Below are 22294 nucleotides of genomic sequence, written 5' to 3'. Positions count from 1 at the left end.
GATGAAGTCATGAAATTTGCTTATAAGTGGATGGTCACAGAGAGTATCATGCTAAGTGAAATGAGTCAGAAAGAGAGGGACAGACATAGAAGGACTGCACTCATTTGTGGAGTATAAAATATCATAATATGAGACTGACATCCAAGGACAGTAGACACAAGGGCCATCGTTGGCAGCTACCTCATAGGCTGGGGGAGAAGGCAGCTGGATAGAGAAGGGATCACTAAGACAATGATGGTTGGAGGGATCGTTCAGGATGGGAGATGTGTGCTGAAAGTAGCTAAAGGACCAAACGTGATAGCCTCTCAGTGTCTGGATTGCCAACCATAATTCCAAAAAGTAGAGTATGGGGGGAATTGTCTGCCACAGAGGCAGGGGGAGGGTTCGGATGCAGGAGCCGGGGGCGGGGGGAGGATACTGGGACATGGGTGGTAGAAGATGTGCACTGGTAGAGGGATGGGTTCTCGATCGCTGTATGACTGAAACTCAAACATGAAAGCTTTGCAATATCTCATGGTGACCCAACTTAAAAAAAAATACTGGGTTCTGAGAGTCTCCATTAGTAACTGTGTCAGTGGAGGGGTCTGCAGCCAGAGCCTCAGTTCCCCCACACACACCACCCTGAGAACCTCCCAATAGTCCGCCTCCCTCTGAGCTGGTTTAGCTCAAAGCCTTGGTGTCTGGGGGCTCCAAAGATGCCCACTCCTCAACCCTTCCCATGGCCGCTCCCTGGCCTGCACCCCACACCGGGCATGCTTGTCTGCCCCCTCCCCTCCCCCTCCCTTCCCCCAAGCCGCCCAGACCTCTGTGCCTCAGCTCTGGGCTCTGGTCTTTGCTCTGAGCAGCACCCAGAATGCACCACAGGCCCAGCCAATTAGCACCTCCCAGTGAAAACTGCAGCGTGTTAATTTGCCTGCCAACTCCCCTGCTCAGACAGTGCTGAGTCTTTCCTGCTTCCCCCACAGCTGACAGAGTCTCCACAGAGCTGCCTCCACCCACTGCCCAAAGCCTCCGGGAGGGTCAGAGTCCAGCTCTGGCTCCAGCCGGGCACCCCTTAGTGTTCCAGCATCTGGGTGACCCAGGTAACGCCCAGAGCCGCCACTTACACAAATCCACAAGCCAGTGGTCCGAGAATTCAAGGAAGGAGCAGGGGTGCTCAGAGCAGTTTGGAAGGTCAGAAAGTCACTTATGTATAGAGAAAGACTTCGAAACGGTGAACAGTCACTGACTGAACATGTGACTATGTGTGTGCATGTATGTACGCGTATGTGCGCGCATGCATGTGTGTGTGTACACATATGTACGTGTGTGTGTGTGTGTGAGCATGTGGTTAGCACAAAGAGACCACAAACGGGGCCAGAGAAAATACAGAGTTTAAGACTCTTGACGTAGCTGAATGCAGTTCTATCCCTGTCACCATCTTCGATCCTCTGAGATCCCTGAGCACTGAGTCAGGGGTGATCCCTGAGCACCACCGGGTGTGGCCCAACATGCCACCCAACCCAGAAAAAAAAAAAGAAAGCAAAAGTAGAGCCAGGAAACCCCAATTTCAGGTGACTGTGGTCTTCTAGGGAAGAGATCGGGGCTCAATGCCCTGTGGCTTACTTTTTTTTTTCCAGGGACCACACTGGCAGAGCTGAAGGGGGGGGGGGCCTGAGGTGTGTGGGGGGGGCGTGACCTGGAGCACGTGCTCCCCACCCAAGCTTCTCCCGGGCTCCTGGATTCAATCTGTGAAGCAGTGGCCACTCCATGGCTCTCTGGCCCTTCTCTCATCCATGGAATTCTTCAGTACCACAAATCAATACTCAATGATTGATGCCCATCGCCGGTGTAGACAGGCCCCTGAGCCACCTGCCCTGCTCTGGGAGGGAGTCTCGTGGCACGAGGGGAAAGGGATATTTGTCTTCTGCGGAAGAGTTTTAGTTGGGACCTCAGAGTATAACTGAACAAACACTTCCAGGGGCCGGAGCGATAGCACAGCGGGTAGGGCGTTTGCCTTGCATGCGGCCTACCCGGGTTCGATCCCCGGCATCCCATATGGTCCCCCAAGCACCGCCAGGAGTAATTCCTGAGTGCAAAGCCAAGAGTAACCCCTGAGCATCGCTGGGTGTGACCAAAAAAGCAAAAAAAAAAAAACACTTCCAATGCCTGTTTGATCAGGTGAGAAATATTGATGAGACATGATCGGCTTCATCAATGCAAATGGAATTTCTATAAAGAGGAGAAAAACTGTTTCTGACATGTCCTCTCAGAGGTGACTTTTACTGTGAATTCACCTCTGTGGAGGACAGGGAAAGTGTGAGGGGTAGAGGGGGGTGGAGGTGGGGGTTCCGTGCTCACTCTGTGAAGACTCCTCTGTTCCTACTGCTCCCCTGCAGCCGTCCAGCTCCCACGCCCCAGATTCTTCCATGGCGTCTCTCCGGCTTCCATGGGGGACACTTGGGCATGAAAAAATGAAACTTGTAAGTCTGCGGATACCCACGCAGACTGGAGCCCCCCAACACACACCCCTGTGACCCCGCTAGGATGCACCTGTCAGGTGTCCCCTGACAACTGGACCTGGTGTCCTGTCCCCCGCGCCAGCCCCTGTCTTTCACCCAGAGAACACACACAGACCCTGATTCCCGGATCACCTGACACAGAGACAGCCAGACAACTCTGGGCTCCCTCCAGGGAACCCCACACACTGCTAGTCCAGTCCTGGGGACCCAGGAAAAGCGGAGGAGGTACAGGGGACTGACCTCCCAGAGGAGGAGGTGCAGGGGGCAGACCTCCAAAGGAGATAGAGGGGGCTAACCCCACAGAGCCTGTGGGTGCCCTGACTGGGGAGCAGGGCTGGGCAGAGGCCCACATGGGGAGGACAGGGGTATCTGGAGGCTGGATGGGGTGTCAGGACTCTGAGGCGGCTGGGCTGAGCTGTGAGGTTTGGGCACTCCTGGTCCCAGACAAGCATTACCATATTTCACCGCATAGTCAGTATGGTATGTTTGCCCAAATTTTCTTTGTCCCCCGCCTCCCACCCCTACCCGCAAAGAAAAAAGTGTGTGGTGGGGAGGGGTGAGCATTATGTGAAGCTTCAAGAGATGAAAAACCAGTTTGGGGGCTGAAAAAAGCAGGGCGTGGCAGTTATTCGGTGACATACGGTAGTCTGCCAGTGATTGTATCAGCCTCGCCCAGCCGGCAGAGACCCGAGCTAGGTGCCAGGGGCACAAGCAGCCAGGAATGAGACCTTCACAGTCCCGGTTGCCTGCCCCCCTGGTGGCAGTGGTTGACCCCAGTGCCTGTTCCCAGGAAAGAAGCACACTGGGGGCCAAGCATGGGGTGTCCGACCCCAGGGAAAGGACAGGGCAACGCCAGCAGATAGGAAGGGACCCAGACTGGAGGCATGATCTGTCCCACCAGGGCACTGACCCAATGCAGCCCCCCAGCGACTTCAGCTCAGCTGAGGGACTTTTCCCTGCCCTGTCCCTGCCCCTCTCTCCCCACCCATCCCCAGCACCTGGCTCAGGATCTGCCTCCACACCCACTCTGGGGCCCCCTTTTCCCCCCTGTGCTGTTTGACTAATCGCCCCTGGAGACCTCCAGAAGGGCTGCACAGCCCCCACCCCAAGCAGAGCAGGCTGTCCCCGCCCTCTGGTCTTCTCTGCACCTGCCCGTCTGGACTCTTTCAGCGCTGACGTCCTGATCCCAAGGGAACCCCGCCCCCAGCACCCGCCTTCCCACTGCCTTTGCCTGGGGTCCTTTAAATGGTTATTACACATTGTCACACAGAAGGTGTAGATCCCCCAGACTGTGTGTGGAGGAGCAGAGGAGGGAAGGGGAGGGAAGGGGAGGGAGGAGGGAAGGGCAGAGAGAAGAGAGAGAGAGAGAGAGAGAGAGAGAGAGAGAGAGAGAGAGAGAGAGAGAGAGAGAGAGAGAGAGAGAGAGAGAGAGAGAGAGAGAGAGAGGAAGGAAGCGCTGGCTGCCGCGGGGCTGGTGACCAGGGGGACAGGAGTCTCGCAGGCATTGCCTGTAGGACCACCCGGAGAAGCTGACGGCTGAGGCTGAGGCTGAGGCTGCTGCATGTCCTGGCCTGGGGAGCCGAGTCAGCCCCCTGCACCCCTGCACTGCCTCTAAGGGACCCCCACAAGTGACCGTCAGTGGGACTGGGAAGCTCCTGTCTCAACAAGTAAGTAAGCCGCCTTCCCCTCCGTGTCTCCAGGGCTCCCTGTGGAGGCGGTGGGAGTTGGTGGGGGGTGGCACTCTGGGACCCCCATGGCTACTGCAGGGCTGGGACTGGGGCAGGCCCAAAGTTGAGCACCGAAGCTGAGGTCTCTGTGGGCTACCCTGGGTAGGATCCTGGGGTGCCCGGACGGATGTCCTGTGAGTGGTGTGAGGGGGATGTGCTCTTCTCAGCAACAGTTCTGTGTCCAAATGGGGCTGTGGAGGGTAGATGGGGAGGTGGGGGGCTGCCCTGTCCTGGGCTCTTCCTGGGGGGCTCCTTCCACCGGGCTGGGAAGTCAGGGCTCAAGCTGCTGGCTGGGGGGAAGAGAGGAGGCGCCTGGTACCTGCCCCACCCTCCCAGACCAACCCCTACCAACCTCTCCTCCTTCTGAGCCGGCTCCTGGGCCAGCCTGATCCCCGAGCCCTGGAACCCCTCGGCTCTCAGGGGGGTGCAGGGGCCACCTGTGCTGAGACGCTCCTTGGAACAGAGGAACCTCAGGCACAGAACCACAGGCTGCTTTCGGGGGACCGCGGGGTCCGGGGCCCGTGCTCTCTGCTCCTGGAAGTGGGATCCATCTCTCCGGTGTGGAGCTAGTGGGTTTCCGTGGCTACAGGGAGGCAGGAACGAGGCCACTCGCTGGCTCCAACACCTCTCGGTTTCCTGCCTGCACAGGCAGGGCAGCGTCCCCGGGGCCCTCCCGCAAGGGCCCGCCTGGGATTCCCCAAAGGGGCTCGGTCCTCCACCCCGCTTCCCAGAGCTCTGAGCATCCCTCCGGTGCACGTCTGCTCTGCATTTGCTTAGCCCACGGGTGCAGGACCAGACCCCCGGGACCCTGCAGGTGCCAGGCACCATGTGTGGCAGGGAAGCAGGCACAGGAGCCCTCGGGCTGAGGGACGCTCCCTGCCCGGAACGACGTCCGTCCGCTTGCAGCCTCCGAGGAGAAGCGTGGGTATTGAGGGGTGCAGAGAGATGGGAAGGGGGCTCAGAGGGGCCCTGCGGAGGGGCTCCAGGGAGGCCACAGCAGCTGCCCCACCTTCAGCGTCCCGGGTCAGTCCCGCTAGAACTGTCCAGGTCTGCCCAAGAACCAGACTTTCGAGGCTTCTGGGGAAAGCGCTTGAATGTGCGTCCCGGGACTTGGTGCCCGGTGGCTTCTCTGGAGTGAAGAGGCTGAGGAGGGGCCCTTCTTGGCCCCGTCTCGTTCCCAGGTCCTGCCAAGGGACGGGAGGCGGCCAGCATGCAGCTCGCTTATCTGGCCCCGCCTGCCTTGACCTTCTGATAAGGAGCTATTCTAGAGCCGAGCCTGGCCAGCGCCTTGGGGATGGCCTGTCAGCAGGCCCGGCAGAGCCCCAGTGGTGCCGCCTTATCGGTCCAGATGAGCACCGTTTGGAGGGCAGCCGTCAGGGAGAGGGACCCAGCCAGTAGGTGGCGACAGCCCATAAGTGGCCAGAGCAACTGAGGAAGCAGGAGAGGGAAGGAAAGGGGAGGGAGAGGAGAGACCCTGGGGGGCTTCCATCTCTTTTTTTTTTTTTGGGTCACACCCAGCAATGCTCAGGGGTTACTCCTGGTTTTGCACTCAGGAATTACTCCTGGCGGTGCTTGGGGGACCATATGGGATGCCAGGGATCAAACCCAGGTCGGTCGCATGCAAGGCAAACACCCTACCCACTGTGCTATTGCTCTGGCCCCGCTTCCATCTCTTAATCTCACCAGCTGGAACTGTTTTTACTGGGGGAACAGAGGCCAACGCCATCCTTAGATTCCCTCAGAGTCCAAGCTCACTGCCTCTGCCTTGGAAGACCAGGCCACTTCTCCGACATCTTTTTCCTTGTGTCAGGACCCTGCTGGGCGGGGGTGGGGGGTGGGGGCGGGGTGGGGGTTGTGATGGCTCAAAGGGCCCTAGAAGCACAGACTTTGTATGCAGTGGGGGACCCCTACTTCCAGCACCATGTGTGGAGCAACCCCTGAGCATTGTGGGGGGAGGAAAAGGGAGTCTCAGTGATATGACTCACGCTGGGCACTTGCCTTGCACGGGTGTGGCCCGGGGCCAGGAATTCTGGCACCACAGAAGTGTGGCCTGGGTGACCTTCACGGTGACACTAATTTGTTTAGAGTTCGCTCCTCCAGCTCTGCCCCCTGAAAATGTTGCCAGGTTCTGGGGTCCAGTAGCCATCAGGGGCTAAGGCAGAGGTGCAAGGAATTCTGGTAAACACTCGTGCTTGGAGGCAGATGGTGCCAGAGGGGGCTGCAGAGCGCGGAGTGGGAGGGGGACAGCTCCGAACCCATGGCTGTGGAGGAGCGGGGACAACCCTGCGCCCATGCCTCAGTCACTTTGGAAAGTGCCCTTTATTGAGCAGACTTCAAAATGGTCCTTGCAGACAGTGACCCGTCAGGCTTCAATGCCTCACACCTCAGATGGCCCCAGAGTACGGCCAGGGGTCACTCCTGAGCACTTAGGCAGGAATAGCCTCTGATATCCAGCAGCTGTGACCCGAAATACGAAACAGAAGGAAGGTCCCTCAGAGCCCGAGAGCGTCTCAGCAGAAGAGCACAAGCCGCACACACAGAGGTCCTGGGTTCCATTCCCAGGCCCCCTTCGCAGATCAGGCTCATCTGCCCAGCCGCCTGCCTGTCCAGGGGAGCAGGGCAGGCCTGAGCTTGGCTGGCCGGGCACACTGGCCCTGAGCTCAGTCCTTGGTGGCATCTGAATTTCCCACATTTCTCAGAGTGCACGCGCAGACACATTCCACTTCCTGTTTTGCTCCCTCCCTCTTCTTTCTTCCCACCTCCCCACCTTCCCTCAGGCTCTTGTTAGCTCAATCCTTTTCCTATCACAGTTTTATTCTTATTTACTGTTATCAAATATCTAATTTTGCCATAATTGAAGGCTCCCATGTTTTCTAAGAATTAACACAGGGCCCACCTCCAGCCCTTGGCCCCACCATCTCCCTCTCTAAATCATCTTCTCTTCCCATACCCAGATGTCAGGGAATGTTCGAAGGTTGATTGAAAAAGAATAGGGATAATAATTAAGAACTCAGAGGCAGAGCTGCTTAGCTCTTAACCCAGATTTTCTCAGTGGTAATGACTTGCAAAGCTAGAGCCACCAACAAAACTGACAAAATCTCCAATTAAATAAGTTTCCTGGTGGGAAAAGATAATCCACATAATGAAAGACAGCCTTTGGGATTGGGAAACATATTTGTAAATCTTTTATTTAATATGGAATCAATATCCAAAATAGAAAAGAGCTCTTTGGGCTTAGTGGCAATACTAATAGTTATAACAACAATGCTATCATAATAACTCACTTTAAAGAGCGGAGAAAGAATCAGAGTTGACGCTTCCCCCAAAGGAAATATCAAAGACGTTCAAACACTGATCACCAGGCAAAAGCAAACCCAAACTACAAGCGTACTAGCCCCACACACAGCTGCCGCGTGGTTATGCTCCAAAGAGGCTGGCAAATGCCAACTAACATTGTGAAGAACAGGGCCCTGAGATGCTGAGCATGGGATTGTGGAATTCTGCTAAGGAAAACACAGCGAAGGACCCCCCAATTCATTAAAAAATAGAGCCACTGGGCAGTCCAGCAGTTCCACTTCTGGGAGCAAATCCAAAGGAAATGAAAACACTGCCAGAGAGCGACAGACAGCCCCACACAGCTCCTGGGGGTATCACTGACGGACAAGTCACAGCCAAGTCACGGCCACAGCAGAGTGCAGTGCAGAGATGCGGAGAAAAGTCAGGGGACGGTCCATCATGCTTGGGTCCCAATGTCCCAGAATGCAGCTGTAGAAGCACAGGATCAGCCTCTATGGTGTGAGTGTGGGCACAGGGACTGTGCCACTCAGAGTTGTGACATTACGCTGTGATGTCTGCTGTCTTGAGAGAGCATAGTTGATGGGGAGGACACTAGAGAAGCAGGTCAAACCAGGGCAGTGGGGACGGAGAAACAGTAGGGCACTTGTCTTGCAAACAGCCAGCCCAAATTTTATCCCTGGCACCACAAGTGGTCCCCCCAGCCTCACCAAAAGTGATCCCTGATTCAGGAGTAAGCCCTGAACTGTGCTGAGTTTGGCCCAAAAAACAGAACAATAAAAGACTATGTGATCTCATACCCTGACTCCCAAAGAACCCAAACCCATATAAAAATATACAAACTGTGTGGTGATTGGAGCTGGGAGAAGGGAAAGTGAGGTATTTGTCGGGGAGCATATTTCCAGCTTCACAAAAATCATTTATGTCCCTCTTTGTAGAGTCCCACCAGTGAAAAAATCGATTTCCTTGTTTGTACACAAACATAAGCTTCAGTCTTTCTAGAAGTGCCCATAATGGCTGTTGATGATTGCTGGTGTAGGTTTCATCACCTAAGAAAGTGTTCAACTACTTTGTGTTGTTGTTGTTTTGAGGCGAAACCCAGTGGTGCTCAGGGATCACTCCTGGCTCCGCACTCAAGGATCACTCCTGGCAGGCCCTGGGGACTATGTGGGGTGCCGGGATCAAACTCGGGTCTGCCACATGCAAAACAAATGCCCTCCCCACTGCACTATCACTCCCTTCCATAATGTTCAACTATTTCCCTCGGGTCAAGCCATCCTGTATTTCCATCAACAATGGAGACAAGGTTCTGATTCTCACATCCTCATCGACATTTGGGGTTGCAGCTACTTTTTCTTTCAGCCCCTGGGTGTGCGTGAAGGCCTTTCTTCCCTTGGGGCTTGGGTCTGCGTCTCCCAACAGCCTCATGATGCTGAGGGATTTGAGGTGCCCTTGTTTCCCCCCAACATTTCAAACTTTAATCCATTTTCTGAGTGGATTGTTTTATTGTTGAGTGAATTCTTGATGTGGAGTTGCAAACCTTCTGTTTTAAAATACCTTTCTTTATGAGTCCTCACTATTACTTTTCTAGAGGGTCTGTTTGGTTTGGGGGTCACACTGCACCATATGCAGGGGCAACTCCCTGCTTGGGTGCTCCTGGGTGTTCCCAGAAGTGCTCCAGGAAGTCGGGGATTATGTAGTGTGCAGAATTGAACTCAGTGCTGCAGATTCGCAAGGCCAGTGCAGCACAACACAGCCACACCCTCTGTTCTTATAGGTCCATGGTGACCTCAGGGGCACGCAAAGTCTGTCAGGTAGAAAGAGGTTGCAAGTGGAAATGCTTTAAGAAGTGGTGTCCTAGCCTCTAAACTGTCAACTGGATGGTTCGAAAATATGTTTTCCTTTCCTATGGCTTAACAGGCCCTTTCAAAGCTAATGGTTTGATTTAATATGGTCCAATTTATCGTGTTTTTTTTTCTTTTCCCGTCAAGGAAAATGCTTGGAACATCGAGCCTAGGAACTCTTATTTTGTGGAAGGAAAAGGTCACGCCAGCAGTGTCCAGAGCCCATAGAGTCATGACAGCAGCTCAGGGCGGGGGAGCCAGGGTGGAAGACAGCCCCCCCCCCCCCGTGCCAGGCACCTCCTCTCAATTCTGAAGACTCGTAGGTCTTAAAGAGGTCTGCAGTGCTTTTCCCTAAGAGTTGTCTAGTTGTTTTTGTTTTTAATTTGGCCACACCTGTGGTGCTCAGGGCTTACTCCTGGCTCAGTGGTCAGGGATCGTTCCTGGAAGGGCTTGAGGGACCATATGGGATGCTGAGGATCGAATTTGGGTGGGCCACACATAAGGCAAGCATCCTGCCTGCTGTACTATCGCTCCAGACCTGTAGTTGTATTTTTCACTTTCAAGTCCATCATCTATTTTGAGTTGTTTTTTTTTTTTTTGCTTTTTGGGTCACACCTGGCAATGCACAGGGGTTACTCCTGGCTCATGTACTCAGGAATCACTTCTGGCGGTGCTCAGGGGACCATATGGGATGCTGGGAATCAAACTCGAGTCGACCGCGTGCAAGGCAAACACCCTACCCGCTGTGCTATCACTCCAGCCCCCTTTTTTTTTTTTTTTTTTGCTTTTTTTGGGTTATACCTGGCGATGCTCAGGGGTTACTCCTGGCTCATACATTCAGGAATTCATCCTGGTGGTGCTCAGGGGACCCTATGGGATGCTGGGAATCGAACCCGGGTTGGCCGCGTGCAAGGCAAATGCCCTACCCGCTGTGCTATCGCTCCAGCCCCTCTGAGTTCATTTTTATGTAAGAGTTAGATTAAGGTCTTTGGGACCAGATTGAATCTCTCCTTTCCCTCTGCAGGATCCACCTGCATTCTTACCAGTCCCCACTTGACTCCTGTCACCTCCTTGGCCTATTCTAGCTGCCTTTTCCTTTCCACGCACCCCCCTCCCTGCCCCCCCCACCGACATTCTCTCTCCCCCATCCTTCTTGTCCCAGCATCTTGGAGGCATCTTTTTTTCAGTTGCACTTAGAGTGACTCCAGGTGAAGTGACTGCTCACCCACCCTCCCAGAGCCTCGGTCTGTTCACCTACAAAATGGGAACAACCACCCCACCTCCTACCTTCTCTGAAATGGTTCCAGAATACATAGAATGTCTTTAGGATTCTGTGTGTCAAGAGGGAAGCCCCCAGCTGGTCTCAGCTATCAGAAGAGGAGCTCCTGGTTTCATTCCCTTCCTCCCCTCCCCTTCCCTGCCCGGACATCCACCTTCCTGACCTGCATGTTATACATGTCCCTGTGTATTATTCATCCCCTTCTCTTCTCCATCTCCTCTTTTCCTGAGTGGCTCTGAGTGCAGATCCTCAAATGGTCATTGATGAATTGGTACCAGACTAGAAAATCTGTCCCTGGGGCGTAAGAAAGAAAACAAGAGGGTTTTCAGATTGATTTAATTATTAATCTCCTTGATTATTTCATGCAGAAGACAGGCTACCAGCACAGGGTTGCAGGGAGGGGGGTGTATCCTACTGACACAGAGACAGTAGCTGCAAGGGAAAAGAACTGGCGAGGCAGATACGAATGGGAGGGAAATGGAAAAGGAGCAAGCGGATCTTTCTGCCCTTTTATTCCTGATTTCTCATACATCCTTGGAGGGAGGTCCAGATGGGGAGGCTAATGGGGGCTGTGAGCTACCGCTAAATAGTAGCATAAATAGTTTTGAGGACCCCCGAGCATCCCAGATGCTTCTTAAATATTCTCTCTTAAGCACAGACGAGCCAGGCAGGAGAACTGCAAGTCCCCGGCAGCCACGTCTGTTTCCAACGTGCTCTGCTCAGTAATAATTAGATGAGCATCGAATGGCTGGAAAGATTCTTAGCGCGGCTCCGCCTAATAAATCTATATCCCAGACCTCAAATTTGGTTGAATGCCACTCTTTAAAAAAAAGAAAATGAAGAATATATTTGTACTCACTCAAATAGACCCCAGCAGATCTCTGAAATCCCATTACCAGGATCCTGTTGCCTTTGTATTTTCCCTAAAGAACCGGAGCCCCTGAGCCACTGCCGGAAGGATCTGTCCGCGCTGATTTCCATGCATGCCGTCTTCCCGGAAACCTGTGTTTAACGCTATCCGGGCCTTTTGCTCTTTCTCGGGAGCTGTCTCGTGGTTTCCAGCGCAGAGATTGGGATCCACTGGATGCTTCTAACAACATCTGTCTGGGGGTCTTAGACCTTGCTGAGAATGGAGCTTGGGGGTGTCTCCAGGACACGGTTCCCACCAGCAACCCGGAATCTTCACTCCTCTGGGCTGGTGAGGGTCTGGGGGCCCCAGGCTCACTCACAGGGACCCCCTTTGGGACCCTGGGGACGTTGTGGTGCATCCAGAAACCGGGGCCACCTGTTAGGCCAAATCTTACCCTTTTCTGGGATGCCCGTGTCTGGTCTCCTCCGACTTGGGGGTGACAACCAGACAGTCATTCAGCTGTGCAGGGAGGAGCAAGGGGCAAGGATTCTCTCAAGCCCAGAGCCTACGGCGGTTATTCCAGCAGCATCCACAAAAGAATCTGGGCTTGGGGAGACAGATCCCACACACCAGACCCTGCTCATGCCTGAGACGGGGCTGCAAGATTCTCTCTGGCTGTGGCAGCCGTGGGCAGAGGCCCCGTCTTCCAGGCTTGGAGCAGAGTTAGAGGGGCACGCACCCCGAGCCTTTGGTGGGGACCCCGAAGGACAGGAGATCCACCCCAGTGTCAGGGCCATCCACCCCAGTGTCCGGGACCTGCTGCCCATCCGGGACCCCAAAACCTGTTCAGTGTGGCCCTGCCAGTCCACTGCTTCCCCGATGGAGCTCACAACACCCCCCCATCCCCAAACCTTTGCTCTGTAGCATCTGCCCCCTGTGGATGGGCGGGCAGGGGCAGCTCTGCTCCCCACAGCTGGTTTGCTAGAGGAGCTGCAGGTTCTTGGGGCAGCATCAAAACGGGGCATCATGGAAGCCAGGGACGTTGCGGGGGGGCAAGTGCCCCTTGCAAGATAGCAGCCCAGCTAGAGCCAGCGGGGGCCACAGCTCAGGGTCCCAGCAGCACTTCTGGCACCACCAGCAGTCCCCGCCCTCCCCCTCCCCTGCGTCCCCTACCCTGGGCCACCAGGTCCCAGGGTGGGTCAGCACCGACCAGCATCCAGGGATGAGGTCCCCTCCCGCCATAGACTCCCGTGTGCAGGAAGTTCCTTCCCGCCGCAGACTCCCAGGTGCACACAGTTCCTTCCTACCGAAGACTCCCGTGTGCAGGCAGTTCTGGCTTCCCCGTGGGTGCAGATGAGTGGTTGCTGGAAAGTCCAAAGGTCTCAGTATTTGCACAGAAAGGGAGCGGGGCTCCACCCAGATGCCCACCCCTCAGCAGGACCCCAAGGGTGTGAGTGTGTCTGGGCAGGCTCCAAGCCCCACAGAGCATTTTGGTTGCCATTCCCTACCTTTGTGTCCTTTTCTCTTTTAAAAATATGAAAATGAAAGTCTGAGTCCCCGTATTTGGTTAACAAGAGGAGCCAAGGCTTTGCTGGGCAGTGATGGAGTAATGGGGGGGGTCCCTTCTCAGGCCCTTCCCCTCCCCCCTCCCCTTCCTCCCGCCCTCCTTGCTCTTCCCCTCCCCCTCTCCACTCTCCCCTCCCTTCCCCTTCCCATTTCATCTGCTCCAGGGAAACACTTTGATGCCCACCTCAGAGGTTCTAGAACCCTGCACCTCTGCGGTGACAGGGCAGCCTCCCCCAGTCCTGGCCAAGGTGGGCCCTCTTTTCGGGCCCACCTTGGCCCTCTCTGGGGGGAGAGCAGCCGAGGAGGGGGCTCCTTGAAGGGGCCCACGTTGTCCAGAGAATTGTGACTACCAGGTCTGTCACAGTCCAGCTGGAACCCGAAAAGGGGAAAGTGGGGAGAGGGAGTCCAGCACTGCCCGACAGGACGGGGCAGCCGCGTTGGGGCAGGTGACCCAGGCCTGAGCCCTGGGCTGCAGCGCCCCCTAGCTGCAGAGGCAGCTGTGCCGAGACACAGTCCTTGCTGCTAGATTTGGGCGGTAAGGGAGGCTCCCCTGTGCATCACTGGCTCTCTCTGCTGTGTGGTCTGTAAGGGGGTCACTCAGGGCAGGCCCCAGCAGGCTCCCCGCAGCCTGGTGGGTTCTCAGGACGGGCGGGCGTGGAGGTGAGTGGGGCTCAGCCTCCCCCCTTCACCTGTCCCAGTCTGCCCGACTCTTCCTGGCCCACCCAGACTCCAGCCAGCTCCTGCTGCCCCCGGGGTCTCTGTCTCAGCCTGCAACCTCCCCCCAAAACCCAGAAGGTAGAACAGAGCCATGGCCCCAGGACAACCATCTGGGCTGTGTCTCAGGGGCCCTGACCCTGAGGTGGTGTCTGCTCCAGCACCCCAAGTGGAGAACAGCCTGAGAGCACCCCAACAGGCAGAGTCCATGATCCGAGCCTCTGGCTTTGATGATGTTTGTGTCTTTTGGAGGGTGTCAGCCAAGTGCTGAAACCCCGCCTGCCCCCCTCGGGCTGTGGTTCAAGCAAGGGCAGAATGTGTGGTGTTTATTACGTCACCTGGATTCCAGGCAGTGACAGTATAAAAGCACAAGACAGGGGCTGGGACACCGGGACCTGAGCTCAAATCCTGCACACGTGGCCCACAGAGCACTGCTGAGTAAGCCCTAACGGGCCCGGGTTCCACTGGCCCATGGAACAGCACAGCCTGGAGTCCTTGCCTGGAACTCTCCAGATGGTTTGGGTGGGATGGCCCCAGGCGTCCTCAGCAGTGTTTCAGAAAATCTCCCCCACAGAATTAATTTTTTTTAAAATAAAGGAAGGGGGAAAAACACCACTTTTGGGCCGGAGAGAAAATTCAGGGGACAAAGCAGGCGCTTGCATCAAACGCAGACTGGATCACTGCCCTGCATCACTCCCCAGAGTGTTGTGAATCCTTGAGCCCGAGCCAGCATCACCAGGCGTGACCCCTACCCCCAACCCAAAGCCCCCACCCGAAACCTCCTTGTTTTCTGCCTAGAGCCCCGGAGTCGGCTCCCCGGGAAGCTCCGAGCGCGTGGAGGACGCCGAGCTGGTCCCGAGTCTCCCAGGGACGAAACCCACCTCGCACACCACGCGGGTCACTTCCCTCCATGGCCGGCGATTCCAGGACCGCCATGCACCAGGACATGGAGATGGGGGCCGCGCCCCGGGACGCCAAGAGGATCCCCAAGCAGGCCCGTGAGGACGCGCCCCTGGCCACGGACCGCACGCGCCTGCTGGCTGAGGGCAAGAAGCCCCGGCAGCGCTACGTGGAGAAGAGCGGCAAGTGCAACGTGCACCACGGCAACGTGCAGGAGACCTACCGCTACCTGAGCGACCTCTTCACCACGCTGGTGGACCTCAAGTGGCGCTTCAGCCTGCTGGTCTTCACGCTGGTCTACACCACCACCTGGCTCTTTTTCGGCTTCATCTGGTGGCTCATCGCCTACCTGCGGGGCGACCTGGAGCACGTGGGCGACCAGGAGTGGATCCCCTGCGTGGAGAACCTCAGCGGCTTCGTGTCCGCCTTCCTCTTCTCCATCGAGACCGAGACCACCATCGGCTACGGCTTCCGGGTGATCACGGAGCACTGTCCCGAGGGCATCGTGCTGCTGCTGGTGCAGGCCATCCTGGGCTCCATCGTCAACGCCTTCATGGTGGGCTGCATGTTCGTCAAGATCAGCCAGCCCAAGAAGCGCGCCGAGACGCTCATGTTCTCCAGCCACGCCGTCATCTCGCTGCGCGACGGCCAGCTCTGCCTCATGTTCCGCGTGGGCGACCTGCGCAGCTCCCACATCGTGGAGGCGTCCATCCGCGCCAAGCTCATCAAGTCCCGCCACACGGCCGAGGGCGAGTTCATCCCCCTGCACCAGACCGACATCAACGTGGGCTTCGACACGGGCGACGACCGCCTCTTCCTGGTGTCCCCGCTCACCATCTCCCACGAGATCAACGACAAGAGTCCCTTCTGGGAGATGTCGCGCGCCCAGCTGCAGCAGGAGGAGTTCGAGGTGGTGGTCATCCTGGAGGGCATGGTAGAGGCCACAGGTAAGGCCCAGGTGCCCTGGGGCCCGGTGGAGGCTGCAGGGAAGGCCCAGGCACCCTGGGGGCAGGGTGGAGGCCAGAGGGAAGGCCCAGGCACCCTGGGGGCAGGGTGGAGGCTGCAGGGAAGGCCCAGGTGCCCTGGGGCCGGGTGGAGGCTGCAGGGGAGGCCCAGGTGCCCTGGGGCCGGGTGGAGGCCACAGGGAAGGCCCAGGCACCCTAGGGGCAGGGTGGAGGCCGCAGGGAAGGCCCAGGTGCCCTGGGGCTGGGTAGAGGCCGCAGGTTGGCCAGTCAGTGGCTCAAGGCGCTGCCAGGCCCAGTTGGTCTGGCACTGTCTTGCTCCCCTGCGCCCAGCACGGCCAGCTGTGACCCTGCCGCGTTGCCTGCCCCAAGCACGGGCCCATCTGGCCTGCTTGGCTGATATCGATGGGGAGGGCCCCTCAGAATAGCGATAAATTAAAATAAAAAGTACTCAGAATGCTCCTAGACACTCACCATGTCCTGCAGCTCAGAACCCCCGTGGAAATCCAAGCCCTAGGCCTGCCCTGGGCTCAGCTTCCTGCAGATGGTGTGGTGACAGCTGCCACCCACGTGCCCTGTGTCCTGAGGTCTTCATGGCCCTCTCTTTCCTCAAGTCCTGCCGCGCCAGGACCTAGGTCCTGAGGGGGTGTGGAGGAGGCTCACACACAAACATGTATCCACAAGTCAGGCAACATATGCACACACAACCCCACACACATGTGCTTGTATGCACACATGAACACACCATGCACACCCCTACTGAGAGCATGCACAGGCAATGCACTACAAATATGTGTATACACATATATATATACATGCAACACTATGCATAAATATGCATTGGGAACACTTGCATGTACTCATGTGCACATATGCACATGCATGTCAAGAGCATGCACTTATATGCATATCCACACACTTGCATACTCATTCATTGAAAAAGTGTACACACATGCATGCATACACACAAGCACACATATCACATACATGCACATACACACAGTCTGGTCCTGAGAGTAAGCAGGGCAGGGCAGAAAGCAGGAAGTGGAGACAGGCAGGGGAGGGGAAGGGGGTCCAAGGCCGGGGAGAGGGGGAGAGGGGTGCAGAAGGCTGCGGTTTCAAACTGCTCCACAGCGCCTCACCTGGGAGCAGGGACCCCCTGAAACCACTGCTGTGACCCCATCACTTTGAGCACTTGGGTCAAAGACAGGTGTGCTGGTTTCTGGCCTCTGTGTCTGCAGGATGGGAAGGAGCTGGGTTAGCCCCCACCCAGGGCAGCCTGGCCTGTCAGCAAGGGGATTGTGGGGAACCCCAGGGGCGGGGGGCTGAGGCCATCACCTGGAGCAGCAGCAGAGCCCCGGTGGCCAGTGGGCACTGCCTCCAGGCAGCAGGAGCAGGATAGGGAGCTCCAGGCTGCTGCCCAGGAGGAGAGATGGGGACAGGGCAGGAACCCCGTCAGGTCTGGCCCACACGCCCCCGAGGAGATCCCTGTTGCCCATCCTGGGAGCCCCTCCCTGCACTCTGCACGCTGGGGGCCCCAGGGGTCCAGGACAAGGGCTGAACAGAGAGGTGTGGCCAGGAAGCACCCCAGGGAGCAGGCTGGGGATCTCTAGGTGAGGGGGTCCTGGGGGACCCAGCACCAAACACGCATGAGTGTGTCGGGGAGCACAGCCTCCTTTCGGGGACCCACGCAGGAGCCCAGACTAGCATTGGAACAGGCTTCTCCTCCATCGCTGAACGGTGCCCTCGGGCCCCTGCTCGACCCAGGAACCAACACCAGAAGGTGGCTTTCCGGTCACCAAAAGCACCGAGGGTCCCTCATCCATAAACAACGTGTCCCCCTCTCAGGGGAAAAAGCAGCAATTAAAAATAGCATCTTCGGGCACAGGCTGAGCGGATGGGAAGAGAGAGCTGAAGCGTGCTCACATCAGAGCTGGGGGGGGGGGAGGGAGAGAGGGGGAGGGAGGGAGAGAGATGAGGGGGCTTCCCTTTTTACATACAATTTTGAAAATCTAATTAAAGAACTGTGATTTACAAAGTTATTGATAGTTGCATTTTAGGCATTTAATATTCCAATCCCACCACCAGTGTCAACTTCCCTCCTCCAGCCTTCCCACACCCCCTCCCCACCCCCACCCCGCCCCATCCCTGCCTGTCACTTCAGCAGGCACTTTACCAAGTCCCAGGGGCTGCAGCTTAGATCTCATGCCTTCAGTGGTGTCGAGTCTGTGCTTTGAATCTATGCTCTACCGCTCACCGTGTCACACTGACGTCTGTTTACCCTTTATTTCCCGTTCTCTCCTCTCCCCCTGCCCTTGATTTCTTCCCTTCTCTGTCCTTCTCCTCTAGAGAGAGGAGACACCTGCCCCCATCCATGACAGGTGTTTGCTGAGACTGTCAGCTTCCCTGTGTCCTTCACTCTGAATTCATCCTTGTTCAAACTCACTCTCAGCCTCATGTCAGAACTATCCATCCAGTCCCTAGGAGTGTACTCCAGATTCTTGCATGTTGGTGTTTAGTTCTACGTCTCCAGTTCACCCTGAACACCTCCAGAGCAAGGCCACATCTATGCAGCTCTACAGAGCTACTATGTGTCACACAAAGTAGATGCTAAACAAATGCTGAACAACTAATGGATGGATGAACTGAATAAGGTCTGATTGGATGTATGAATGGAAGAATGATGGTGGTTGGATGATGGACAGATATTAGATGGTGGATGGATCCAGATGGATGATGGATGATAGATGGATAGATGGTGATGGAGGGATGATAATGGGTGATGGATGGATGGATGATGGTAGATGGATGATGATGTGGTGGACAAATGAGTGATGAGCAAATGATTGATGGATAGATAATGAATGGGTAATGGATGGATGACTGATGGATAGATGATGGACAGATGGGTGGGTAATGGATGGGTGATGGATAGATGATGGATAGATGAATAGAAGGATGACGGACAGATCATGGATAGGTGGTGGATGGGTGAGGGATGGATGACAGTGGATGGATGATAATGTATGCCAGACAAATGAGTGATGGGTGAATGATTGATGGATAGGTGATGAATGGGTGATGGATGGATAACTGATGCACAGATGATGGACAGATGGACGGGTAATAGGTGGGTAATGGATGGATCATGGATGATGGATGGATCATGGATGGGTGATGGACAGGTGATAAAGGTGGATGGTGGATGAATAGATATTGCATGGGTGATGGGTGGGTGGTTGTGGATATATGATAATGGGTGATGGATGGATGACTGATGCACAGATGATGGACAGATGGATGGGTAATGGATGGGTAATGGATGGATGATGTATGATGTATGGTCATGGATGGGTGATGGACCGGTGGTAAGGGTGGATGATGGGTGGTGGATGAATAGATGTTGCATGGGTGTCGGGTGGGTGGTTGATGGATATGTGATAATGGGTGATGGACGGGTGATGGATAGATGGGTGAAGGATGATGGATGGATCGTGGCTAGATGGCTGATGGTTGTGGCAACCCCTAATACACGTATCTCTGTCCCCCCAGGAATGACTTGCCAAGCACGGAGCTCCTACACAGACACGGAGGTGCTGTGGGGCCACCGGTTCACGCCAGTCCTCACCTTGGAAAAGGGCTTCTATGAGGTGGACTACAACACCTTCCACGACACCTACGAGACCAACACTCCCAGCTGCTGTGCCAGGGACTTGGCGCAGATGAAGCGGGAAGGCGGGTTCCCCCAGGACCTCCCCGGCCCCCCTCTGCCCTCGGGCTGTGCGGAGATGAAGCTGAACCAAGAGGCTGAGCAGGAGGAGGGCGAGGGGAATCCCGAGGGGCTGGGTGGGTCCCAGGAGCCCTGAAGCTCCTTGTGAAGTCACCCTGTCCCTCGATCACTGTCCACAGGTTTCAGAGGCATGGACAGTGCAGGGCGGGGGGTGGGGCAGAAAGCAACTGAGAATACTCTGATGTTCCAGGGGCCATCAGAGCACATGGGAGGACCCGCTGCCCAGGCCTCCCTCAGCAGGTGACTCTGGCCTGGGTCCCAGTGACAGAGGGACAGCCTCAACAGGCTGTGAGGCACCCTCTGCTACTGGCCAGCCCAGGTGGGGGTCCCACAGGGCTCTCAGGGGGTCTCTGTCCTCACACCACACACATGCTCTTCTGCCCGCTAGATCCGCTGGACCGCCTGGCTCTCACCGACCTGCGGGCAGGCTGTCCCTGAGGTGGCCACTGACAGTGGCCTGTCCCCTCCCACTCCCCTGGATGGTGCCAACTGAGCACACACACCATGGACAGAATCCAGGCCATGCCACACCCCACACCTCCCATCCCTGGGTGACCCATAGCCCGCCCTGTTCGGCACTCAGGGCCTGGACTTTTGGTTCTTTGGCCTCTATGGCAATCTTGTCCCCACCCCCTGGGGCCCAGGGAGAATTGGTGGAGGTGAGGGGAGGTGAGAGCTTTGGCTTCCAGGGTGCCTGGCTTTGGTTCTGGGGGGCACCAGGTCCCGGGTCACAGCCCTGGGCTTCGGCGGGTAAAAGCGTCATGAATGTGGAAGCATGAGCCTTCAGTGGAAGGGGGTGCGTGAGCAGGAGTGTGTGGCCTGGAGCTCAGGGAGAAGCCCCCGACCTCCCCCCAGAGGCTGTTCTATGCAGCCAGTGCGGCTCAGGGCTGAGAAGGGCCAGACTGTGATCCCACCGGGTCCCCACGCCCCCAGGAAGCGGGCGCAGGGCAGTGTCTGGTGAGGTGGGGAGGAGGCAAAGAGCCTTCGGAGGAGAGTCCAGGCCTGCTGCCGGCAACTGGCCCCGGCCCCGCAGAACTGGACCTGAGCACTGAGCCGCCTGGCCCAGCTGGCCAAGTGTCACCAGGAGGGGGCCACAGGACCCCCAGCTCTGCCAGAGAGCCAGCTCCCCACCAGAGAAGCTGCCGTGACCTCTGAGGGCGCTTGTCTTCCAGTCCCGAGGCCCCGGGTGGGCAGAGGGCAGAGTGGGTCAAGGCAGGCCCTGGGGCCGGAGGGGCCTCTGTGCAGTTCCCAGGTGCTGGTGGCCTTTGGACAAGGGACCGTGTCCTGCCTGAGACGAGAGGCGCCTCTCCCAGGCTCGGGGCAGAAAGGGCCTTAGCACACGCGGCCTCGGACGCTCCGCCAGTTCCCCCCGCCTGGCTGCCGAGACCCCCGGGAGCTGAGGGACCAGCCCCTTGGGGGCTTCTGTGCTGGCAGATCTGCTAGGGGCCCAGGAGCAGAGGGACAGCGGTCAGAGGTCAGAGGTGAGCAGAGGGGCAGCAGGGCCTGGGCCGCAGCAGCAGGCCTCCCTCCGGGCTGGACCCGGCCTTGGAGAGGACGGGGTGCCCTCCTGCACCCCACCACCCCGGAACCAGGGGCTGGAGTCTCTCCTAAGACCTGGCGCCTTGATGGTGAGGGGGACCCCGGGTGGGCCGCGACACTGGCCCGTGTCCCCATGATCCCCAAACAGCCGGAATCTCCCCGTCCCTGAGGCGCGTCTAAAACCCGCCTTAGTCAAACCACACGTGCCTGCAGGCCGCTGGGCAGGGAGGGGCCGCAGGGAAACTCAGCTTGCAGCCGGCCTGGGCCTGAGGCTGGATCATGCCTGCCTCTGTTTACCACTCTGAAACCCGATCCCTCCCTCTTCCCCCAGAAGCCCTCCTGTCCATTCACTGCAGGGGCTGAGGCCTCCAGCTCCCACTCCCCAGGCCCTGAGGAAGCGATAGAGAAGACCCCCAGGGACCCCCACACTTTCTCCCGTGGCAGAAAGTGGGTTCAGACCCCACTTCCAGGACCTTTCCCTGCTGCAAGCGACAGCCCAGGTGGCAAGCACAGAGCCACCTTTCCTGCCCGCCGCGGGCCAAGCCCCATAACCAGCGCCAGAAGCACCTGGCTGGGCACGAGGGCCCTGGGGACGGTCAGCCACTGCTGGGGGTCTGACCGCGTCCCTCGGAGTCCTCATCCACCCCCCCCCACCCCTCCCTGTATGTTCCTCCTGAGGTGTGTTGCGGCACAGGGTGGGGGGACAGGGGACAGGTCATTTCCATGGCCTCCCCCCACCCCCCCCGCCAGCCTGGGCGCCCCTCCCCGGCCAGTGCTGTCTTGTCCCGGTCAGACCTCTCAGGGGCAGCTGCCCCGTCACTCTGACCTTGGCAGGTGAAGGGCCCCATTTCAGGCACCCTCAGGCCAGCACGGGGTCCCCCCACATGGCAGCCGAGCTGGGGGAGAGAAGGGGACCACGGGCTCCCCCCGCAGCAGGTCCCTCCCAGCCATGGGTCTTGGGCTTCGGGAACCAATGCCCTGAAGCAGCTCAGACCCCAAGGTGGCCCCCACAACCCCTCGAGACTGTCCCCACCTAGGCTGTCAGGAGCACCTGGGAGGGGGGTCCCCTTGTATTCTAAGTTGGGGTCCCCCTGTACTCTAAACCGGGGTCCCCCTGATTCTAAGCCAGGGTCCTCCCTGTATTCTAAGCCGAGGGTCCCCTGATTCTAAGCCGAGGGCCCCCTGATTCTAAGCCGGGGTCCCCCTGTATTCTAAGCCGAGGGCCCCCTGATTCTAAGCCGGGGTCCCCTGTTTTCTGCTCTGCATGTCTCCTCCCGCTGCCTCAACAAAGCGCTTTCTTCCTGTGTCGGTGGCAGAGCGCCACTGCC

General features: G+C 57.3%; 1 protein-coding gene across 1 annotated transcript; it reads left to right on the top strand.

The window, feature by feature from the left end:
• The first annotated feature begins 3973 nt into the window (after positions 1 to 3973).
• Positions 3974 to 21316, top strand: KCNJ5 (potassium inwardly rectifying channel subfamily J member 5). Its single transcript, XM_055132592.1, has 3 exons — positions 3974 to 4168; positions 14574 to 15622; positions 19190 to 21316. The coding sequence occupies exons 2-3, from the start codon at positions 14686 to 14688 to the stop codon at positions 19501 to 19503; spliced, it is 1251 nt and encodes a 416-aa protein (XP_054988567.1). The 5' UTR covers positions 3974 to 4168; positions 14574 to 14685; the 3' UTR covers positions 19504 to 21316.
• Positions 21317 to 22294: the final 978 nt, after the last annotated feature.

Source organism: Sorex araneus, chromosome 3 (assembly GCF_027595985.1).
Source record: "Sorex araneus isolate mSorAra2 chromosome 3, mSorAra2.pri, whole genome shotgun sequence".
Lineage (NCBI taxonomy): Eukaryota > Metazoa > Chordata > Mammalia > Eulipotyphla > Soricidae > Sorex > Sorex araneus.
Note: the sequence above shows the minus strand (reverse complement) of the source record. Positions and strands in the feature narration are given on the sequence as shown.

What these genes read in the sequence shown, in the direction of transcription:
- KCNJ5 (XM_055132592.1), top strand. Translation starts at nt 14,686, where the DNA reads ATGGCCGGCGATTCCAGGACCGCCATGCACCAGGACATGGAGATGGGG. An exon ending in GGGCATGGTAGAGGCCACAG is followed by an intron (nt 15,623 to 19,189) that starts GTAAGGCCCAGG and finishes CTGTCCCCCCAG; the next exon opens with GAATGACTTGCCAAGCACGG.